At 31.6% G+C, this 24588-nt stretch overlaps 3 protein-coding genes and 1 long non-coding RNA gene across 6 annotated transcripts in view; 2 read left to right on the top strand and 2 right to left on the bottom strand.

The window, feature by feature from the left end:
- Window positions 1-24588, top strand: part of LOC134247344 (uncharacterized) — a 95477-nt gene that overhangs the window by 3021 nt on the left and 67868 nt on the right. The gene's annotated exons all lie outside the window — the stretch shown is intronic.
- LOC134247325 (uncharacterized) lies at window positions 2856-7307 on the bottom strand. 3 transcript variants are annotated; one of them, XM_062729695.1, is made up of 7 exons: window positions 6784-7307; window positions 6067-6450; window positions 5938-5958; window positions 5575-5619; window positions 5408-5440; window positions 4352-4387; window positions 2856-3522 (listed from the first exon to the last, which is right to left on the bottom strand). In XM_062729695.1, exons 1-7 carry the CDS (start codon window positions 6821-6823, stop codon window positions 3428-3430), a joined length of 654 nt encoding a protein of 217 aa, XP_062585679.1. In that variant the 5' UTR covers window positions 6824-7307; the 3' UTR covers window positions 2856-3427. The 3 variants fall into 3 exon arrangements, with proteins under 3 accessions (XP_062585679.1, XP_062585680.1, XP_062585681.1); XM_062729696.1 differs by lacking the exon at window positions 4352-4387 and having other exon boundaries at window positions 6784-7304; XM_062729697.1 differs by lacking the exons at window positions 4352-4387; window positions 5408-5440 and having other exon boundaries at window positions 6784-7301.
- Window positions 8389-20047, bottom strand: LOC134247361 (uncharacterized). The gene is made up of 8 exons (XM_062729736.1): window positions 19681-20047; window positions 19134-19298; window positions 13051-13321; window positions 11884-12080; window positions 11406-11720; window positions 10667-11293; window positions 10394-10485; window positions 8389-9196 (listed from the first exon to the last, which is right to left on the bottom strand). The coding sequence occupies exons 2-8, from the start codon at window positions 19287-19289 to the stop codon at window positions 8911-8913; spliced, it is 1944 nt and encodes a 647-aa protein (XP_062585720.1). The 5' UTR covers window positions 19290-19298; window positions 19681-20047; the 3' UTR covers window positions 8389-8910.
- LOC134247362 (uncharacterized) lies at window positions 11204-14069 on the top strand. Its single transcript, XR_009987815.1, has 3 exons — window positions 11204-11317; window positions 13070-13268; window positions 13814-14069. It is a non-coding gene; the product is annotated as an uncharacterized LOC134247362 (long non-coding RNA).

Below are 24588 nucleotides of genomic sequence, written 5' to 3'. Positions count from 1 at the left end.
AACTATAATATTTGATGAGTAATACTACATTATACAATATATGTAAGAAACACAAAATTCTACCGTCTTGTTACCAGAGGGGGAAACTCAAAATGCAAAAAATTAGCAAATTTTACTATTTCTATAAAGTATTACAAAATATGACGTACACAATGGATTCACGTGAAAACATAATAAAAATATTGGAGATATTCTCTAATTTCTATGTTTTAAATTTCAAGCGCGTATGTTTATTACTTTTTCTTTAAAAATATTTTTATTACACCTTCGTCAAAAACACACTGCAACGACGTCAACCTACATGTACCTATCAATTGCAAAATCGGTTAAAAAGTCAGTTATATCAAATTGTAATTACATTTTTATACCTATCATTTCTTAATTTTGTTTAATTTTAATAATTAAGCGAAAAAAGTTGCATTAAAACAGTAAATACGCTTCATTTTACTATGATGTGCGAAATATTGCGCAGTGGAAACTATAGTCGGCCCCCTTAATTGATTAAATAAGGTTTATTTGATTTAGTAAAAAAAATCTTTATAACCTCAAATTATACACACTGAGTATCAATTTTAAAGTTCTGCTTCCTTTTCTTTCATACGGATGTGTTACAACTTGTATCGTTTTATTTCCTTATACCCTTGTTTTGGGATTCATAATTCTAACATAACATCACATTATATCCTGGTCTCCTAATCCTACCTCTGAAATTTCCGGAGGACTTTCAAAGAAAAACTGTTATATACATCTTTCATTGTGTAAAAATGTTCATTGACAATATAACGTGATCGATTTCTAGCTCGTGTTTCAAATATAATAAATTGAAAAGTTGATGTTTCTGAAAGAGATTTTTTTGTTTTATAAAATTGTTCTTCAATATTTTGCATCGTTTTAAAAAATGTTATGCATAAAGAGATTCTGAATGTGTGTCATTGCAGTGTCAAACCAAATTTTTGAGACCAACTAAACTTCAGATATGATTAGTGCATATTTTTATTATACTAGTAAATGGTAAATCTGGGATATTAATTATAGAATAGTTGTTATAGCGAGCTGCAGCGAGCTGTCGCGAAGCTAGCGCTCGTAACTGCGGGCCTTTAACGAAACGCCTAGATTAAATGGATCGAATAGAAAATTCGGACTACGCACATTCATTCGATAGATTTTTTGACCAGTTCCTCCAATTTTGACCCACAATGCTCGGATCGCTTTGTACGCAACATATAGCAACGTTCTCGCGAGAATAAGAACAAAAAAGTTAAACGAATAATAAACTTGCCTTGATTTAATGAAATTGTTGCAGAAAAATAGTCAGCAAAACGGTTCTTCATATAAATTAGCCCTGTTTAGGCCTGATTTTGATAATGCAACTTGTATACAACGTCATATGACGTCAGTTTATAAACTTATTTATTTCTTAAAGAAAATAAATTGAAAAGTTGATGTTTTTGAAAGAGATTTTTTTTGTTTTATAAAATTGTTCTTCAATAGTTTGCATCGTTTTAAAAAATTGTTTGCATAAAGAGATTCTGAATGTCATTGCGTGTCAAACCAAATGGGAGTCCACTAAACTTGCAGATACGATCGGTGCATATCGCTATATACTAGTAGGTAAGGGATATTAATCATAGAAAAGTTGTTATACAAGTTTGTTTTAATTTTACTATTAATTTCATTTTTCTAGATAAATATCCAAATTTTAAAAATGCTTTATTTGTGGTATCTTTTATCCCAAGTTCACTGGGATATATTGAGTCGACATATGAATATAAGAAACTACTTTCAAAGAAACATAACACAAAGTTTCTTATGTCCCATGGAGAAGAGTAACACTGGTGTTTTTTCAATATTTTTGTCAATTAAAATATTATCAAAAAATCTTAATTGTGTGTAATATAAATTATCCCCCAAAAACTTGGCAGTTAGAAATCTTCAAACATTTCCCAAACTTTTTAAATACTCAGTTTTCACATTTTTTTTCACTAATCATTGAGTTATTCATTAAATAACTAAAAAACATTTCTTTGAATAGAGAGGTAGCTTTTTAAATAAAGACATATAATTTTTGCAAGGAGAAATTTGTTCATGTTATTTTTGTTAATCGATAATATATTGTTGATATATCTATATGTCGAACTGAAGGCCACACCGTGTTTTCTTTTTTCATGTGTACTTTTTTGGATAAATTCTTTTTTAATGAAAACAACATTGGAGCGCATTTTTGTCATGGAAATTTCGAAAGGTTGTTGGACGATATGTTTGGAAAGAACTCTATACATTCTTCCAATATTTTCATTTTTATTGAAAAGACAGTTTAATGTATCTATGACGTCATAAAGCTTGGGGTTTCGTTTTTGTGGGGTATGGTTGTATAAAGTGTTGAAGAGGCATACATTCTAAAGTTTTGAATTAAATAAATTTTCTGATTTCAAATTTTCTCTGAGTGCCTTGGTGTGTTAATGTATCAAAATCTGATTAACACCACGTCTAAATTACACTGTTATAAAGTACTCCTAAATTCAAAGGTTCTCTTTCCCTGTTGCAAATATTTAAGTCAGAATTAAAGAAAAAAAGCTTGGTAGAACGATACATTAAATTTTTTTCTAACCATGGCAACAATATTCCTCAAATCAAAAAAAGTACGATATCTAGAACTTTGTATCTTAAGGTATGCTGTTGAATAAACTTAACTGTCTGTAGCCTGTCTCGGTTTCAAAATTGATCGTATTATGAACGTGGTCTCAAGTTTCAAATCACTAGTGGAGAATGGCACCTTAGGCGATTTTGGAATTTGATTTCGATGAAATTCTTATGCTTTGAACCAGACATTTGAAGATAAAAGTAGAGACACAAATGAAAAGCTTTAATTTGTGGTGTAAGAATTTAGAGATCTACAGAGAGATGGACGGGTATGGATATATATAGCAACATATAAAACATGTACATGTAATAAATTGACCAAATCACGTACAATCAAATATATACTATAGTACATTGAAGTTATCAGGATGATTTTATAAAACATCATTTCAATATGATGATGTAAATTCAAAATACAATTATGGCATTTGACACATATATTATTATTATCTGTATATGAACAAACCGATATGAAATATTTCTAATATAATTACAAAAGACCTAAACAAAGAGAATATAAATATAAAATGAAACATATAAACATAACAAAATTTCACAAACACATAGATGAAAATTTACACTTGTTAAAAAAAACCACAGTCTCTTTTTACATTAACGTAACTGTACTGTACAAATTGATTTGCATTCTCTCACCTGATTATTTGCAATTTTTGAATATCTCATTTTTTTTTCAATGTTGTTTTTTCCAAAATAACACTGGCAATGTTTAAATTCAAATTCATATATAACATTTTTGATAATTATTTCTTATGGAATAACCATAATACTACTCCATCCATTCCTCCACTCGAATCCTTGTCGCTGTACATCCAATAACAGTCCAGATTAGCGAAATAAAGCTCCCAAAATAAAATTTGGCACCTGGATATGAGGAACAAAAAGCATGATTGTATGGCCAATAAATATATACACACATAAGCTTTGGTGACATTAATAAAACATAAATATTTTCTTTACTCTATTGAGGCATTTTCAAAACTTTTCATTCAATATTTCTTTTTCTACTTAACATTAATTTTGACTAATAGTACATTGACCAAGCTGCATAGAGCTGCATAAGAAAAAACATAATATTTGCGTAAAATGTTCTACTTTGTACAATACAGTTTTTGTCAGGAAATAAGGAGACAGACACTCGAATGTATATGATTGAATGAAAGCTAAATCCATCCTCAGATAAAGCAAACGATGTATGTGGAGTCTTAAGATTTTAATGTTAAAGCATGTAGATCCCTTATAAGTGCAGTATTTATCGAGATCAAAAGGATTTTCAGTAATTTTCCTAAAAAGTATGATAAGTAACCATTAAAGCAGCCGTAGGAGAACTTATATAATGTCATGAATATTTAGTTTATGTTACAAATATTGTATCAAATATATATCACAATCATATATATAATTCTATGATGTTCATGACTAGTGACGTGTAATGGAAGCGGGTATTGTTATGGAAGTAGGTAGTACACTCATGTCATCACATAAGTATTGAGTAAATGTCACATATATTTCATTGATGTATTTTAAACATGTGGTACACTTACTTTAAATATATCATTATATCAAGCTTTAAATAAATAAGCCGCCATTAACTCTGTATCATGCAAAGCATCAGAAATGTATATATTCTTATTTTGCGATATTAATTCAGACATTGGAACCATTACTGAGAATACCTTTGAAGGTGAATTACCTGATGCACTGGGATCTTGGGTCCCAGACGGTGAATCTGAAATGGGTTTCATTACAAAGAGATTTTTTCATGGATCACTGACTACCAAAAATCTCTGGTGTATTTGCTATTTCTACTGTTGGTGTGGCTAGATGAATACAACTGACAGCAGTATTTGATAATTTTAATGATCATTTGGCATGTCCGTAGTTTATAACCGTGAGACTGCTAATCGAACGATAGTTTATTACCATGAGGTTGACATATCACTCAAGGTGAATCTATAAAGACCTTTATAACCACGGCAGTCCAGACATGCACTAAATAATCATTTAGATAATTCTGTCGTTCGATAAATTGAAACTGTCTGCAAATACTTATACGTTATGACAGTCAATTGCTATGCCAGGGGATAAATGCACCATCTGTCATCATCTAGCTAAGGGTAAAATGACTCTTTTTCGGTCTTTGGACATGTCGTGTTAGACGTTTACACATCAACGATTATCTACTGAAATTAACCCATTACAGTTCTAAGAATAATTTTTTTTTCTCCACGAAGAATTCTATACATAAAATTACCCATAAATTATAGCAAGTACATTCTGTGCAGAGCAATACAGTGGTTAGAACGTTACTAAAGAGCAAACAAGTTTTGGTCAAGCTTGATAAGAAAGCTTAATTACATATCAATAGAGATTGAAGATATTCTTTCAAGCTTTTTGTGTTTAATTGGTATACTTTAGCTTAATAATATTTAATATCGAATCAAATTTAAATAACATCTATTTGATATCCATAGTTAAACAATTATGATGGCAAAAAATAATGGCATTTGACCAAGTGTGAAAGGATTCGATTTTAAACAGAGATTCAAATTTTTAACCAAAAAATTTGCAAAAATGTGTCATTTTCTAATTTCTATTGTTTTTATTCATTATAGCTCACCATAAGATGTGGATTCCGGCAAAAAATTTAAGCCTATCTAATGTTCGTTTAAGGAATCAATTATTATTTATTGCTTTCTATGTTAGTAGAGCGTTGGGTTTCTATTTTCCATAAGGTTCAGTGTTTTACCTGAGGATGGGGAGAAGCTAGAAGCAGGCGTGTCTGTAATAATAAATTGTGAAATTACTTACATGTTGTAAAGACCAAGACAACCTCAATTTTGTATGTCCGGTATTATAGTGTCTTTCTATGTCAAAAAGCAGATATATTATATAAAAGGTTTTCTAATCTCATACCTGAATTTGTGGAAGTTGATAAAAGGACTGTTGTCGTTTCTGGGACTATCAAAAGAAGTGGGAAAATATAGACTGAGATAAACTTTTGATAAATGAAAAAGTGTATAAAAAATTATATAATCCAAAATTTCATTTATTGTATGCAGGACAAAGGTAGAAAATTCTGTGTAGGATTTAAAAATGAGAGAATATTTTTATATATGTGTAGAGGTATGCAAACTTTAACATACGATGTTTTCTCGAAATTAAAGGATGGATATCTTAAAATATTTAAGTTTGATCATAATGTACCAATTATTTTACAACTATTATCAATTAATTTACAAAGTAGCGGCGACGTTACAGATAAAAGAGTAATCTTACCCGTCGTGGTATCTACATAACCTGCAAAGCCAAAAAAATATCCATGCGTGTATATTGGGTAAATAATCCAGAGTTTTAATTTTACTAATCTAAAGCTTGTTTGATATTACACTTGCAAAAAACGAATACCTGTGATATTAACAAAAATTGTTCCAGATTCCACAGTAACACTCGCAGACGTTAAATCTAATCCTGACATAGTGCATTGGTAGTCACCCTCATCGTCAGGATAAACTACCGAGGACATCGGAATGTTCAGGTGAAGGCGAGCGCTCATGACGTCATTGACGGATCCATTGGCTATGACACCATTCCTGTTTTGTAGTGAAGTATCTTGCCAAGAGACTCCGGTTGCAGTTGCAGAGACAACTGGGTTACCAGAACGCCTTAACTGGATGGAGAACACTGAGTTTAGGGAAGATCCGTTTGTAACTTTGCACAAGACATCTATGTCTTCTAACCCATACTCTATGGTAGCATTGGTAATTTCAATTTCAAAAATTTGAGCAGAGACTGAAAGATATAGAGAAAAAAATCTTTTGACATCGACTTAAAGATTTGTCAATACTGTCTTTATATCTTTATTTTCTTTATATATATGTACACTTGCAATTAAGTGTCAATTCATGATTTCCATTTGATTTATTATTATTTCCATTTATAATAAGTAATATACAGTCCTTATACTGTATATATATGTATAGTCCTTGTGATATTGATGGAGTTTCTTATCAATATGCGTGTGGTAAAGTAATCAATTCATATTACTAAAATGATGATAATCACAAGAAAGTCGCTCTAATTAAACAAATGTAGAAAAGAAAAATAATAAGATTAGTATCTTACCTGTATTAATCAATACAACTATTCCTAATAAAAATATCATATCTTCTCCTTTCTTTGCTCACTATCAAAAACACATACACGATCAGGATGAAGAAAACCACGTGACTGAGGATGTTATTGAAAGTGCTATCATTTTAATAGTACTGGTGTTTGTATTTACAGATTCACTATGGCAATATTTACGACTTAATGACAGAAATACCATGACATGTCATAAACGCATTATTTACTCCCAACATCTTGAAACAAGGGAGGAATCACACGTAAATGACCAGGCAATGACAGTATACAAGAGGACAATAAATAATTAAAGGACTGGGGTCTTACTTTTCTTATAGAATCGGTTGATAATATAAATTAAAATATTTACTAATTGATAAGAAAATTATGCTTTCTTTTTGTATATTAAAAATTTATATTTATGTCTGTTGATATAAGAAGATAATTCGGTTTACATACAAGAAAATTATTATGGCTAGACGCTGTTAATTATTTGATTGGAGACAGAAGAAATCAAAAAATGTTGCAAATGTAAAACAAGCAAAGACATCAATCTGGCCTTATTATACAATAAACATAACTACATTGTACTTTCTTTTTAAATGAGAATATGCATATGAAGTGTACAATATGTAAAAGGATATTTTAAAAATATATATTGACGTATTTACTATAAGGACAAAGCTTTTAGTCGAATGTTTTCCTTATTTTTTAAACTTTTTTAAAAACACATATACATTGTATAGGTGTATCAATTTTGCTCTGACGGGCTTTTGTTGAAAAATTTACATGTTAAATATGTAGTAGTAAATTTGGCAACTGCTCTATTGATCTAATATAATAGCCATAATATCTACTTAAAAGAAGGAGTAGTACATTGTACATGTAAGAATAGTAATAGATACATTTCAGAAGATATGTAGTAGAGTTCATTTCATTGCTTAGTAAATCAAATACTTAGTATGTGTACGATGTAACAAATTGCTCTTCAAGAAAAGATTTATTTAAACTTAAACAGATTTTATAATGATATATAAAGCAATTTTCATACAGATAACATTCTGTTGATATAGTTGTACAGGACAACTTTAACAATTATTTTAAAATAAATTTAAAATAAAAAACAACAATGAATAAAACAAACATGATAAAATATGATAATCTGTTATGCACTTGATTTAAATTAATAAAAAATGGTTAATATAAACAAACAAATCATGGGTACAACAATATGATATATTATTATGGACTCACAAGTAATATGCAACCTGTTGCTGTAAAAACAAAGTACCACTTAAAAAAAATTGATAACGATATAAACAATAATACAATGTATATATGGTGTTTTGTTTTTTGTTTTTTTGTTTTTTTTTTTTAAAATCATAACATGCAGATAGGTACTCAAAATAAACTCACACAGTGCGGTATTTTTTTTTAAATAATTGAATAGAATGTTCTTCAAATTGAGGTTCAATATTGATAAAATTTTCTGGGTTGAAGACCCATGGGTACCCATAACTCTTTTATACAATCTTGCAACTATATACAACTGTTTCAACAAAATTTAATTAAAATATGAGAATTTATAGGACCTTTTTTCCTTAAATATTATTTATGAAATATGAAGTTAGAACACAGTACAATGAAGTATAGAAGTACATATATATTAAAACAATATAAAGAACAAACACGGACTTAATACATAAGAGGTGAATCAGGTGCCAATGAGGAGAAAACTTCCCCTGTTGATTGGTCACAACCGCTGGATACTTCTTGTCGTGATCGGAAAAATCCATTAGACAATTCAGTATTAAAATCATGGACTAAAGAAATTTATGGAGATTATAAATATAATTCAGTTTAAAAGCCCAATAAACAAAACTAATATAACAACCTGTATGAAAAATGTCGCTCAACATTTGGCTTCATGTTTATAGTATCGACGATACAATTTACGGGTGTAACATATTGCAACTTTAATGTTACAATACTTTCCTATTGGAGAACCGGTAAATTTTTGGGAAAAAAGAAACAAAATTTGTATCGAGTATACAATATAATACAGGGTATTACCAGAGTATTCCTCAGCTTTATCGTATCAATTCAATTTATTTTACCAGAGTATTGTTAAACTTTATCATTTGACTTTATTGGCTGAGGTCGACGTGGATATTTCAAGGTCACATGTGATAATACCACTTCTCGACGACTGTTTCGCATATTCTGCTGCTTATCCAAATCTCTACGACCTTGACCTCTCTGAGAGGATTGAGGATCAATGCCATTTTCCATGTGGTGCCTTAGTAAAGATCGGATATCAGGGAATTTATGTTCTGGAAAGAAGTAGTGCCAGTCTTGTCCGCTGATGTGTCGCTCTGAAAAAACTGCATAATGGACCAGCTTCCTCATGTGACTGCAAGTAAAAGTAATGTCTAGATAAAAAGCAGTAAAAATAAATAAAATGTATGAGATGTTCATATGCTATGGTGTTTTTAAATAAATTCGTTGAAACGACAGAGTTACTAGTTAATAATTCTACTGTTCATATTTTCATGAGAAGCACAAAAAGGCCTAGGCTACGCATACTCAGTAGTTGGGACATGCACAAGATTCCTTTATCTATCTTTGTACAGATATATTGAAATTTTAAAATACATTCTACATGTAGCTTTTGGTAATCATAATCAATTTGGTTGTTCGGAATATTGAAAATATATCACACGGGTTTTGAAGAATCTCCTTAAAAGAAAGGGAATTCTAATCTGGATTTAGGCTTGCAGAATTCAATCCAATTTCCTCAAAAATGCAATCGTATTTAATGATCATAACATGCAAAGACGATGGTGTTACCTGCGGATTGAACCGGTATACAAAGATCATGTCATGTAGCCAATTCTTCAGTAGCTTCTGTTTTTTTTAGTTCAATACAAAACACTGTTCCTCATTCTCTTAAAAATGTTATATTTACATTACATTTTTTATCCATTCTGAGAGTTTATGTTCTTCGTCATACTTTGCTTATATCTAGTATAATCTTCAACAAAATCACCCATGCTTCTCAAGTGGCAAGGTCCTTAATTTTTAGACAAGTAGATTTCAGATAATTTAACATTATATTATGATGGAGGGAAGTTAAAAAAGTTAAATTATTTCCCCAAAAATAATATATCTAATCAATAAACATGCAAACCTCAAAATAATTGCAGTATCATGAAATGCAAATATATATAAAATGTTTTATAGAAAAAATATTTCATTATCAAAATATATATATATATATATATATATATATATATATATATATATATATATATATATATATATATATATATATCAAATCACATAAATAGCATAGATATATTTTATTAGGTGAAACTTACTGGACAATCTACGGTATTTTATTTTTGAGTCAGACGTTACAGTGTATTTGTATCGTAATTATGTCATTTCTGGTGCCCCATATTTTTGTTTAAATACTAGTATACTACAGTTTTTGTTTCATATGAGATCGTTGAATGATTTTTACATCATTTATTTTTATTATCTGATGATTTTGATTTTGCTTTTTCACAACTGATATTTCATGGAACAAAATTGACGATAATTTTACCTGACAGTTACGACGAGACGATGAGCCTCCCTCATGTACCAAATGACATAGTGGCCATCTTCTTTGCAGTAATGGGACATTGACTTCTCAACCTACGAGATCAAGGAAAATCCTGGGTCTCAATGCTCAACAAACTTTCCCTTATAAATTTATTACAAAAAAGTAGACGCCATAGCACTGACCTCACTTTAATCATTACTCAAAATACAAGAGAATTAATCAAAATAAAGAGCTTGTGTGAGCAAGAATAAACTTTCTTGCTTTATAAATTACCATATTTTCTGTTTCCTCTGGATCCCAACCAGGAAAATTTCTCATTATTTCACAGATTTCTTGGAAAGATATTTCTATTTTACGCTTTTTAGGAAGTTTGGGGATTTCAGCAGAGGAAGACGGCATGGAAAGATTAAACTTGCCCTTAAGTTCAGCAACTAAAATGTCTGGGGGCTCGGAAACAGATCTCTGTCTTTTAGTCTGTGTCGCCGATGTCAAGGATTCCTGATCTACATTTCTGGAGAATCCTTGAATGTCATCATCAACAGTTGTGCCTGAAGGCAGCAGTGTGTAAGAGTTGGCCTTTGGTTTGGAGATAGAAAAGTTTTCTGCTGCATTTTCTCTTGTATGTAACTGTTTCACCGATGTCCTTTCTGAGTCTTCCACAAGAGAACACAGTGACAAACTGTTTTCAGTATTGAGAGTCATTAGGGGAAAATGGTTTGTGGAAACTTGAGAGGTGGGTGAAATGTTCGGTCCCATTATGCTGAACTGTTGATAGGTCATTCCAGGGACACTTGTTAGAGGACGTAATGGTTCGGTGGAGGGGATAGGATAAGAAGAACAGTTACAAGACAGACAGTGTACCCCGGTATTGACAGTGGAAGACGTCTCACTGGCTAGTCTCTACAACATCACAACAAATTAAAGGTTTTACTATTAATCACATTTTAAAAAAATCTTCTTTGCTTCAAATATAAGCTCTGTAAAAGAGGAATTACTTATTAAACATTCATACCCGACTGACTGTCCTCATTTTACCACAGTAGACACAATCTTCTGTGATATAAATAGTCTTCCTTATCATATCCCCACAGGTCATGGTATCCCCACCACAGCTCTTTGGTATCACCTCCTCTTGCTCTCCCTCTTTCAAGCAACAAGGAATTGTATTAGTGTATTCACTGGGTATGTATTTTACTTGTTGCAATTGAGTCATGGAGATGGTGTTTTCGATGCTGCTATCAGAGCTAGAAGTTTCTCCTGCTCTTATATTCAAAGGTAAAAGATCTGGTCGTCTTGAGGCCTTTTTTCTCAAGGTAATCTGTTTTCCCTGAAAATATTTTTTAAAAGTTCAAATTTATTCCTCCTCTCCAATCCCTCTCTTGTAAAAATATTAAAGTTCCATTTTCTTTTTAGAAGAGGGGAGACTGTTTTTTTTTTATAAAAGTAATAGATATTGCTAGAGTAAGGTAGTATTTCATATTGGACACTACCTTGAACCCCTTAGCTTTTGACAGTAGGGGTGTGTCCACCAATTCATATTCGCTATCGTCCGAGTCCCCACCCAGTAAATTCTGAAGACTCTCTTGTATTGTGGTGTCACATTTAGTACGGACCTTCAGCAAGCGCGTGGGTGAAGATGTATTCCAGTCATCAATGATTCGCAAATAGAGATGCATAAACATTGTTTCTGTAAAGAGAGGTTAATATTGAAGTTATACTTGACAATTCTTTTAACATCTTGCAATTGTAATTTCTTTTTCTAGCTATTGAATTTGTATTAATCTAATTTCCAGATAACTTATTTAAGTGTAAACTTATTTTCAAACATGTCTGACAGTCATTACAATGTTAAACACAAGTCAAATGTCCTTCCTTTGAAACCCCCTTCAATATGTCTTGTTTAAAACTGAAAGTGCAAGCTTTGGACTGAAAAGTGCAGTATGTCTTGCTGCTTTACAGGTCCTTAGAGGCCGGTGTATGTAATGTGTTATTGTTCTTGCTTTCTATCTTTCTGTTCAGTCTTACAGGTCCTAGCTGTGTATACTGATTATGTTATGTGTTATTATTCTTGTCTTCAATTTTTCTGTTCAGTCTTACAGGCCTTGGCTGTGTATGCTTTGTGTTATTGTTCTTGCCTTCAATCTTTCTGTCCAGTCTTTCAGACCCTAGCTGTGTATGTTATGTGTTATTGTTCTTGCCTTCAATCTTTCTGTCCAGTCTTTCAGACCCTAGCTGTGTATGCTATGTGTTATTGTTCTTGCCTTCTATCTTTCTGTCCAGTCTTTCAAACCCTAGCTGTGTATGTTATGTATTATTGTTCTTGCCTTCTATCTTTCTGTCCAGTCTTTCAAACCCTACCTGTGTATGCTTACAATGCTATGTGTTATTGTTCTTGCCTTCAATCTTTCTGTCCAGTCTTTCAGACCCTAGCTGTGTATGCTATGTGTTATTGTTCTTGCCTTCTATCTTTCTGTCCAGTCTTTCAGACCCTAGCTGTGTATGTTATGTGTTATTGTTCTTGCCTTCTATCTTTCTGTCCAGTCCTTCAGGCCCTAGCTGTGTATGTTATGTGTTATTGTTCTTGCCTTCTATCTTTCTGTCCAGTCTTTCAGACCCTACCTGTGTATGCTTACAATGATATGTGTTATTGTTCTTGCCTTCTATCTTTCTATCCAGCAGGGTGACACAGTCGTATCGGCCACAGCTCCATAGTGTATCTCTCAGTATAAAGAGGGAGCTGCAGTCTTCGTGTCCACGCCACTCCATTAACATCAGAAAACCCGCGGACTCACGCTGGATGTTTGATTGTACCTCAAAATTTTCAATATGTTGTTGGGAAAACCCAAGTAGTTCTGCAACATGTATCCAATCACCGGTACGTATTCCATAGTTCAAAGGTTGTAATTTATTGCCAAGTTCATGAAAAACCTTAAACAAGATGGGAATATATTGATTTAATAGATGACTTAAATTACATTCTGCTTATGGTCATTTCAATAAAATGTGTTAATTAAATTTATTTACCTAAAATGTTAATTTCAAACTAGGTCCGTGGGAGAGGAGTCTAAGTTTTGGAACTTGCGTCCAATCCCTTTGACATATTGTCAACAAAATATGTTTAAAACAAACAAAAATATGCATCCCTTACTTTTTAATTTATTATTCCCACTTATAAATTTGATCACCTGTTGTTGCCTCAAGGTTCATTTTTTGATCAAAGTTGTATTTAAACTATCTAAAAATCGATTTTGCTTTTTGATACATTTCTGTATACAGACTTCTGCCATTTTCCCCAGCATTATTCATTGAAAGAAGATCCCTTATATCTCTTATCCTTTTCAAACAATATTTGTATTACTAAATGCTGGTTTATTTGAAAAATTAACTTTGAGTATTTGTAATCTGTTTTCAACTTTCCAGATCTTTCCCTATGGCATATACATGGTATTAAAGGGTTGCTTCCTTGTTCGAAATATGTCTACTAGAACTACCTATATAAAATTAAGGTCAGTGTTAAAGTTTTATTTGAAGTTCAATTTACCATTTACAAAGTCTGAAAGACCTCCTGGCATGAAAAGAATTTTGAAAATACTTAAAATTATTAATAAAGGAATTGTACTAAGAGGGGAATTCCCATTTCCTTTTAAAAAAATATATGAATGCATTCTTTATTAATGCAATTCAATGTAACTGTTATTCATATAACAGTTATGTCTGGGGGGAAAATCGTTATAAAGAGTCCAATGCATTTATTACATACATAGCATGTTTAAAACTTTCTGAAATTATTAATAAAGGAAATTTACTAAGAGAGGAATTCCCATTCCCATTTCCTTTTGCAGATTTATGAATGCATTCTTTATGAATTATTCATTCATATAACATTATGTATGAAAAAAATTATAAAGTACATTTAACACATACTTAGCATGTTGGGTCTTTTTTAAAATGCAGTTATAAATCGTATATTTAATTTAAGTAAAATTATATCTGTTTATTTATTTTTATTCGTGTATTCATTTAACTTCCATATGCTACAGAAATTATATATAATACCAAAATAATTTTAAATGTTAGCATTTTTAATAAACCACTGGAATTTAGTTTACTGATGCTCATGTTCAATCATGTTTAAAGAAATGTCAATTTTAGAAATATTTCGAGTTTACTTCTATTTAATGATCCATTTACCAGGTTCCGGTTTCTATTGTTACATGGGATGCACATTTGGTACACTTTTTTAAGTTTCTAATTTTGTCATGCTCTATATGGTATCTGTCAATTTAAACTGAAAGCATGTGTCAAATCATCCTCACAATGTCAAGGGTTTGTGATTTCTCGAACTCCACACAAACTCTTGAGGGAATATTTTAATATTGTGTGGAGTTCATTCTCACCAAGACTGTTGTAATAATTGTACTGGTAACTCTTTAGCAGGCTTTGATACATGTAGTAACTGATATTATACTTACATGTAAAATTAACTCTTTACATATTACTGTTTAGCAGGCTTTGTCACTGCATAATATAATTCTTATTTGCTGGTTACTCTTTAGCAGGCTTTGATACATGTAGTAACTGTTATTATACTAGTACTTACATGTAAAGTTAAATCTTTAGCAGGCTTTGTCACTGCATAGTATAATTCAAATTTGCTAGTAACTCTTTAGCAGGCTTTGCCACTGCATAATATAATTCTTGTAAAACTCTTTAGCAGGCTTTGTCACCGCATAGTATAATTCTTATTTACGGGTAAAACTCTTTAGCAGGCTTTGACAAGCATAATATAATTCTTATTTACGGGTAAAACTCTTTAGCAGGCTTTGACACAGCAAAATATAATTCTTATTTACGGGTAAAACTCTTTAGCAGGCTTTGACACTGCATAATTTAATTCTTATTTACGGGTAAAACTCTTTTGAGCAGGCTTTGACACAGCATGATATAATTCTTATTTACGGGTAAAACTCTTTAGCAGGCTTTGACACAGCATAATATAATTCTTATTTACGGGTAAAACTCTTTAGCAGGCTTTGACACTGCATAATTTAATTCTTATTTACGGGTAAAACTCTTTAGCAGGCTTTGACACTGCATAATATAATTCTTATTTACGGGTAAAACTCTTTAGCAGGCTTTGACACTGCATAATATAATTCTTATTTACGGGTAAAACTCTTTAGCAGGCTTTGACACAGCATAATATAATTCTTATTTACGGGTAAAAACTCTTTAGCAGGCTTTGACACTGCATAATATAATTCTTATTTACGGGTAAAACTCTTTAGCAGGCTTTGACACAGCATAATATAATTCTTATTTACGGGTAAAACTCTTTAGCAGGCTTTGACACTGCATAATATAATTCTTATTTACGGGTAAAACTCTTTAGCAGGCTTTGACACTGCATGATTTAATTCTTATTTACGGGTAAAACTCTTTAGCAGGCTTTGACACAGCATAATATAATTCTTATTTACGGGTAAAACTCTTTAGCAGGCTTTGACACAGCATAATATAATTCTTATTTACGGGTAAAACTCTTTAGCAGGCTTTGACACTGCATGATTTAATTCTTATTTACGGGTAAAACTCTTTAGCAGGCTTTGACACAGCATAATATAATTCTTATTTACGGGTAAAACTCTTTAGCAGGCTTTGACACAGCATAATATAATTCTTATTTACGTGTAAAACTCTTTAGCAGGCTTTGACACAGCATAATATAATTCTTATTTACGGGTAAAACTCTTTAGCAGGCTTTGACACTGCATAATTTAATTCTTATTTACGGGTAAAACTCTAGCAGGCTTTGACACAGCATAATATAATTCTTATTTACGGGTAAAACTCTTTAGCAGGCTTTGACACAGCATAATATAATTCTTATTTACGGGTAAAACTCTTTAGCAGGCTTTGACACAGCATAATATAATTCTTATTTACGGGTAAAACTCTTTAGCAGGCTTTGACACAGCATAATTTAATTCTTATTTACGTGTAAAACTCTTTAGCAGGCTTTGACACAGCATAATTTAATTCTTATTTACGGGTAAAACTCTTTAGCAGGCTTTGACACAGCATAATATAATTCTTATTTACGGGTAAAACTCTTTAGCAGGCTTTGACACAGCATAATATAATTCTTATTTACGGGTAAAACTCTTTAGCAGGCTTTGACACAGCATAATATAATTCTTATTTACGGGTAAAACTCTTTAGCAGGCTTTGACACAGCATAATATAATTCTTATTTACGGGTAAAACTCTTTAGCAGGCTTTGACACTACATGATATAATTCTTATTTACGGGTAAAACTCTTCAGCAGGCTTTGACACTGCATAATATAATTCTTATTTACGGGTAAAACTCTTTAGCAGGCTTTGACACAGCATAATATAATTCTTATTTACGGGTAAAACTCTTTAGCAGGCTTTGACACAGCATAATATAATTCTTATTTACGGGTAAAACTCTTTAGCAGGCTTTGACACAGCATAATATAATTCTTATTTACGGGTAAAACTCTTTAGCAGGCTTTGACAAGCATAATATAATTCTTATTTACGGGTAAAACTCTTTTGCAGGCTTTGACAAGCATAATATAATTCTTCTTTACGGGTAAAACTCTTTAGCAGGCTTTGACACAGCATAATATAATTCTTATTTACGGGTAAAACTCTTTAGCAGGCTTTGACACTGCATGATTTAATTCTTATTTACGGGTAAAACTCTTTAGCAGGCTTTGACACTGCATAATATAATTCTTATTTACGGGTAAAACTCTTTAGCAGGCTTTGACACAGCATAATATAATTCTTATTTACGGGTAAAACTCTTTAGCAGGCTTTGACACAGCATAATATAATTCTTATTTACGGGTAAAACTCTTTAGCAGGCTTTGACACAGCATAATTTAATTCTTATTTACGGGTAAAACTCTTTAGCAGGCTTTATTTACGGGTAAAACTCTTTAGCAGGCTTTGACACTGCATAATATAATTTTTATTGCCTGGCCTCATGGATCAATATTTCCTAGGTGCGAAGCTAAGAGGTCACAGTTAGCAAGCAAAATTTTGTGCATGCTGATTATCATCGGTTTTTGTTACATGCGTTTCAGCAACAACAGTTAGCAGAAACATAACCATATTGCTGATACAATACATCGATGTATTTATCTCCTTTAGCTTTTTGCTAGCAGCTTTTTATTCCATGCGATTTCTTATACGGACCAGTCCGTTTGACCTTTTTTCTGCGTTTCTATACTACTGGATTAGTCCATTTGTCTTCTAGGTAAGGGGTGACACAATCATTTCGCGCCAAAATGTCACGTGTAAGTTTTTGCGCCTTTTCCCTGAACTATTCTATTGAATGGAAATGAAAACTGCATGCATTATATAAAGTAGTTTTTTTTTTGTCGGAATCCTGGTCGAGCTTTGGAAAAAAAATATCCATTCGGTGATATTGTGAAGTGGGTTAGAAGTTACATCATTTAAAGTAATAAAAACGAAACGAACAAAAATCTCTCAGGAGGATGTAATGGCCAAATATGCATCTGTTCATACCCACCCCCCTCCAGGGGGTTTCCTCCTACAAAAACAGTATAGACCTATGAAAGTGTCCTCTCACATTTCAGGATTGAGAAATTTATTACTTTTTTGTTCGTACAAATATTTTTGATGTGGACTCCTCGTCCCTGAGAAAAACTTACTGTATCCGCGCATGTTGCCATTCAAATATAGCCGTCAAGTTTGTTGGGTTATTTAAGCATATAGAACTTTATTTATTCCACGTTTCCAACAATCTTTAATGCTCTGGCATACCCAAGATACTATTAAACACATTCTTCATGTCAATCATGTCGTTACGATTCCCAATTTCTTGTAGTTATCATATTTTCATCTTCCTCAAAGCCTACGCTGTAGTTGAATCTAATTTATGTAACCTTTATATATAGCCATGCTTTTCAGCATTAATCAATCATATTAGTTTTCCCCCTATTTTTTTCATCCTCTAAAACCATTTTTTAGACTCGCGGAGTGAGGTTTTCATTTTTACGTCGAGGGTTCGAATCTACAGCGGGACATATGTACATGCTTTCATTTTTTATTTGTAAAACAATATATACATTTTAAATAAAATGTGTTCTTTTTCCATTGCTCTGATGAGTATCATACAATTGACTTGAAATGAATACATGATGTTTTGTGCAACATCTTTATAATTTACTCTAGTGAAATTATCTAATACCCCCTCCCCCTGCCCCAATGTAAACGTTTACATGTATAAATTATCATGCTTATAGGTTCAATAGATATTGATTGCATTAGTCAGGCAAGCTTTTTTGAAAAGCTGTTACTTGTTTACGGGTAACTCTTTAGCAGACTTTGTCACTGCATAATATAATTCTTATTTACGGGTAACTATTTAGCAGGCATTGCAAGTACATGGTATAATACTTAATTGCACTGTTTACTCTTTAGCAGGCATTGCCAGTAACTGATATAATACGTATGGTTACTCTTTAGCAGGCATTGCCAGTACATGGTATAATACTTATCTGTACTGGTAACTCTTTGGTAGGATTTGTCAGTTAGCAGGCTTTGCCAGTAACAGTTATAATATTTACTTGTACTTGTAACTCTTTAGCAGGCTTTGTCAGTGACTGTTATAATACTTACTTGTACTGGTACATGTAACTCTTTAGTAGGCATTGCCAAAACATGGTATAATACTTACTTGTACTGGTAACTCTTTAGCAGGCTTTGCCAGTAGACTTTCCAGTTCCTGGTTGCTTATCCCTATAGCCTGTATCAGGCAGCTCTGGGGCCCAGGTAAAGGTGAGCTCAAGGCCAACGCACCAGCGGGAAGTGGAGCTATGTTCTGTCTATTCATTGGTTGTCCCTGTCCCAAGCATGTGTGTGGTAATCAGGTAATATTTTATAAGTGATAACTGTTAGCACTTATATTACTCGTTGAAGAAAATTTATTTTAAATGTATACGAAATGACTTCTGTAACAGCATGAAATAAGAAAGAGCAAAAAAAAAAAAAAAAAAAAAAAAAAAAAAAAAAACTTGCAGTAGGGCCTACACATTAAAGAAAGGGATTAAGAAGAAAAATGCATTTAAAATGACTTAAGGCCTATCTGAGATATTGTTTATTTGCACATGAAAGATGCATTTGTGGGAGGTCAAATCAATGCTCAAGATGCTTAATTAACATATGTGAAAAAATGGAAAGAAATTAATTCTTTCTATATATATTTTTAAGCAAGAAAATCTTACCTATATCTTGAAATAGATGTAATACTCGTGAAGCGTTAGGTTACATTGTGAGGTTTATTTCCGCAGTTTATATTATTCTACCACAGTCATGCACACATGGACTTGAACTGGATCATCCATGGATGCAGATGGCACGGGTCTTTATTGCCCATTAACAGTAAGACTGGAAAATTCTTATACAACGCACCTTTTCCAAGAACAACCTTTAAGTTTAATAACCATCCTGCTCAGGCTGTTATGCTGTTAATTGTTTAGTCAAGCTTGACATCTTTTTCTTTGTATGTAAACAAACTAGAATGACCCTTTATTTTTGTAATCCCGTGCCCGACTTAAAATTAAGGTAATCGTTGAAAAATTTCCCGATAAGGCCGTATAAAATAAGGTGTCACTTATTTTCATAAAAATAAATTTCAATTTATTCTTTCAAAATTAGTTTAGAATTAAAGATGAATATCTTAATTTTTGTTATTAATATTTTAAAAGTTAATATGAGATAAATTCACACCGTAGCCGACACAAACTTAGATGTACCCGCAAGTGCGTTAACATTAGGCCTATGGGAAAATATAAGAGGGTGGCATTTATAAATCGATTTTCAGAATATGAAGCACTGAAATATACACACACACTGAGGGACACTCACCTTTTTGCCCAGTTATTAGATATGCCCTGCACACTAATAGTTTACAATAATGAATGTCGCGTGTGTACTTCATATCCAAAAATTGAAAATTGTCTAAAATTTGCATAACCTAAAATTAGAACCTTCTGGTTACTTGATCATACACCAGGTTAAAATACTAAGCCAAAGGAGCACATTTTTTTTAAAATCAAAAATAATTCTCGAAAATATTAACAATAGAATACATTTTCGGATACTGTCTTTATTTCTATACTTATTTCGTCGCAAGCATATAACGTTAACGTCTCATTTTTATTCAACTACACGGAACTGGGGAGTTTTCTGAAAATCGTCGGCATTAGCGTTCCCAGTTAAATATTTTTCAAGCAGATATTTTTTTATATCATTTAGTCCCTTGACCATTAATTCCTTGTCATCTGTCGGGTTTCAGATGCTGTGTTTTAAGCTAATATGGGTCGAGGTCAATGTTTTTAAAGTAAGTTAAAGTTTTTTTAGCAATGCCACTATAAGTACTTGATGACCAGACGTGCTTCTTGATGTATCTTCGGATGCACAGTACCAGACTTGGTTCGGAAGCTGGGTCTGACTTACATTTCATTGATGAATGCTAGAGTAAAAGCTTGACTAAACATGCACCGATGATACATTTAGGGTTGCACATTACCAGAAATGGTATAGATGCCGGATCTTACTTTTATTTTCTGACTGATTGAACGAAAGAAGTGAAAAGAAGTCCATTCCTTAACGTTCTGTATCAAACATATATCAGGAAAAAATATTATTTAGCCTTTTTTTCGAATAGAAACCCTTGCTCCTCCATTCTGCTAGAGAAGGTTCGTTATGTTTTTCCGTGTGGTTGATATTTATGTAGGGAGCGTAATTTTTTTTAAAGACTAAATGTTGATTTATATGTTTCTGCAGAATTTTGGTTTTAACACATCTTTGGCATTTATAAATGTATTTTGAACTGCGATCTGGACAAGCACTTTCAAAAACGATGCTACGCCACTGCACACACCCCTAAATGTAACTAGAATTGGTGAAGCAAGAACCTAGTTTCAGTTGCTGAGAACATAATGTGCATCTTTAAGTTGTTTTAAAAATACTTCCAACTTTAAGAATGAAATGGAGACACTCAATCTATTTAAGTTTTTTTATCAATTGGCTATTTATTCGAGTTAGTATTGCATTACCAATAATAGTTTACTACCTGCAAGTATAACCTGGTTTTAAAATTAAAAAAAAAAAACATGTAAATTCCAATTCAATAATTCCGCAAAAAAAATCATTGTAGCGAAACAAAATACAAATATGATCTATTACTGATCGAGGTTAACTCATTTATCAAAACTTAACACAATAGTCACAAGCATTTTGGGAAAAAAAAATGACCCCCACCCCACCCCGGTTTAAAATCATAATTCCGCCAAAAATCAATGAAGCGGAATTCAAACTCGATCTCTAATTCAGCAAGATACACTTAATACTAAAAATAAGTTTATCAAATAAAAGATTGCAAGCAAGCGATTATAGAGAAAAGTGCGGAAAACCAAATGGGAGAGACTGACAGACAGAGGGACGGACAGCTAGACAGACGATACGGAAACTATACATGTAGTCCCTCTGGTTTCACTGGTAAGGGACTAGTAAATGCTATCTTGATAAAATATATTGACTTTGTTTAATATTATTGATAAATCAAAATACAATGAACATTACAATGCGATTCTTTTGAATATACTTTTAAAATAATATAAATATGCACCTGCATTTCTTTAATCGTACAGAAATCCATTTTTTTTTTTTCAAAGCATGGTTTAAAACTAGATTAAATAATTTTAATGTATAATTTCACAATAAATTTTGCGCTATAACTTTAGTTGCTGAAAATGTATTGCAAACAGTTCTAAACACCTGTAAATTACACTCAAAGTTGATCTATCTCATGTTTTTTTTCTATTTGTTTCCCTACGTACGGAAAAACTGTTATAAATTGATTATTATGTTTAAATATAAACTGTCAGTAATTATAAATTCCTCTTGTAAACGTTTCTGTCTATTCTGTATATATATGCTTTATAAGTTAAATTCTATCTTTCACAGAAAAGTTACAATTAATAGAAAAATCTTGCAACTTAAAAAACATTCACATAAAATAATTTTTTTTAATTTTCTGTTTAAATTAATATTGAAATTGGTTATTTGATGTCTTTATTTACATTTGTCACATTTCATTTATGATTTGACGTTGAAAAAACTTCAGTATCCCGTTTTAAATCTGCCTACTCCTTAAATGAAGTGAAGGGGGTATACTTAATTTTTTTGTTACGTACCAGAAAATGTGCAGTATAAATTATTTTCATATTTTTAGGAAGATAAGACATTTATCTACAACATATCACAATTTCATAACATTTCTCGAGGGGCCGCAAAACAGCCTTATCGAAACTCCCCCTTTCCCGAACGACCAGTATAAAATAAGGTGTCTTGATTTTTTTTTTTCTTTTTTTTTTTTATTAGAATGAAACATGTCATAATTTTATGGATACTTTATGTTAACTTAAGGTATACTTAGTTTATAAGAAATTAATCATTGAAACAGATGTACTCTCTAAGTCTCATAACTTTTTTAACCACAAATTAGGAAAAATCTTATCATTTCAGAATAAAATATAAGTAGGCCTATTATACTTTGCATTTATAAATAAGGCATGCATGTATATGCACACAGAAACAACTATGTTTGTTGAATGACTGCAGAAATACATGTAGTATGCTGACTAAATTGAAATAGAAAGATAACGAACTATAATCAAGCTGAAAAATCCACTGAAATATACACACACTAGCCCCCAACCAGTTGGAATCAGGTGTCATGAAGGAGTAATCATCCCATGTCGACCAGTCACTTATATGCCATGTGCTCCTTTTCATGATCAAGTAAACGAGAAAATCTGCAGATATTTAAGTGGGGAAAAAGACAGCAAATATTCGAAAGACTGAATTTGCTAACTAGGTCATCGTACATGTATCAGCTATGCGAAATGTTGACTTGAATACATGTAAGACTGTTCATAGCTGCAATAATGTAGCCCTCTCCTTTATTTATTTATTTTTTTTTTATTTGGGAGAGAAAATATCAGATAAAAAAAAAATCGGAGAGGGCTACATTATTGCAGCTAGACTGTTCATATCCCTGCATCATTACTAATATGTCAGTATTTATTCAACCGTAGAACATGCTTAAACTAATTTACTTCGGGACTTAAACTCCATATGTTTTACTCGCCTATAAGTCGGTAATTTGAGAGTTAGATTTTAGTGCCAAAGTCTATGTCCGACTATAAGCGAGTCATAAAAAGATTGGTATTTTTCTGTATTGGGAATTGTAGTATTTTATAAACATTTTCAACAGCTATCGTTGAACAAAGTCTGGATATATTATTATCATTTATGTATAATAAGATTATACATACATTACATGTATTTTATATACATATATTAAATAATTTTATTTTTTTAATCTTAAGAGGGAATTATTAATTCTATTTATGATTTAAAGTTAAATAGCGACTTCGTTTCTAAAAATATTAATTAAAATCAGGGTAAAACATCAGAGCGTTTATTAAAAATTAGCATCTGATTCTGGCAAAAAATTGTACCGACTTCGCGGGTCAATGGCAAATCCCTTCCAAATAACCTCAAAAAAAATAAAACCGACTTATAGGCGAGTATATACGGTACATGTTTGTTGGTGATAAGGCTATACTGCTTCATGTATAAATAAGGGAAGTTTACAGCATAGAAATAAACATCGTATACACAATAAATTCAAGTTGCTCAGTCGTTTGCAATCGTTGTCTTTTATAAAGATATACATGTAATATCCAAAAATGAAACAGATGTACTAGTTTGGCATGTCAAACGTTGCAATATTTCATCTTTTCCATTTGTATTGTATAATTTTTATTTGTATTCTATAAATTTCCGTTTGCATTGTAAATTTTTCCATTTGTATTGTATAGTTTTTATTTGTATTCTATAATATCCCATTTGTATTCTTTAACTTTTATTTGCTTTGGTATATTTTTTATTTGTATATTCTATAATGCTCTATAATGCTTCACTTGTATTCTATAATTTCCTGTTTGAATTGTACAATTTTTTATTTACCATTAATTCTATATTTTCCATTTGTCAATATAAATCATTTGAATTGTATTTTTCATAGAATTCTACAATTTCCATTTGCATTGTATATTTTC

This window comes from Saccostrea cucullata, unplaced genomic scaffold (genome assembly GCF_032062105.1).
Source record: "Saccostrea cucullata isolate Sc308-1 unplaced genomic scaffold, CSIRO_AGI_Scuc_v1 ctg39, whole genome shotgun sequence".
Taxonomy (NCBI): Eukaryota; Metazoa; Mollusca; class Bivalvia; order Ostreida; family Ostreidae; genus Saccostrea; species Saccostrea cuccullata.
Note: the sequence above shows the minus strand (reverse complement) of the source record. Positions and strands in the feature narration are given on the sequence as shown.

Excerpts from the sequence above, each read along its gene's own strand:
- LOC134247325 (XM_062729695.1), bottom strand. The coding sequence starts at position 6,823 with ATGATATTTTTATTAGGAATAGTTGTATTGATTAATACAG. Across the intron at positions 5,620-5,937 it reads TTATGTAGATACCACGACGG|TCCCAGAAACGACAACAGTC; the intron begins GTAAGATTACTC and ends TTCTTTTGATAG. Across the intron at positions 3,523-4,351 it reads CCAAGATCCCAGTGCATCAG|GTGCCAAATTTTATTTTGGG; the intron begins GTAATTCACCTT and ends CCTCATATCCAG.
- LOC134247361 (XM_062729736.1), bottom strand. The coding sequence starts at position 19,289 with ATGAATAGACAGAACATAGCTCCACTTCCCGCTGGTGCGTTGGCCTTG. Across the intron at positions 13,322-19,133 it reads CTAAAGAGTTACCAGTACAA|GTTTTTCATGAACTTGGCAA; the intron begins GTAAGTATTATA and ends ATCTTGTTTAAG. Across the intron at positions 11,721-11,883 it reads CAAAAGCTAAGGGGTTCAAG|GGAAAACAGATTACCTTGAG; the intron begins GTAGTGTCCAAT and ends AAATATTTTCAG.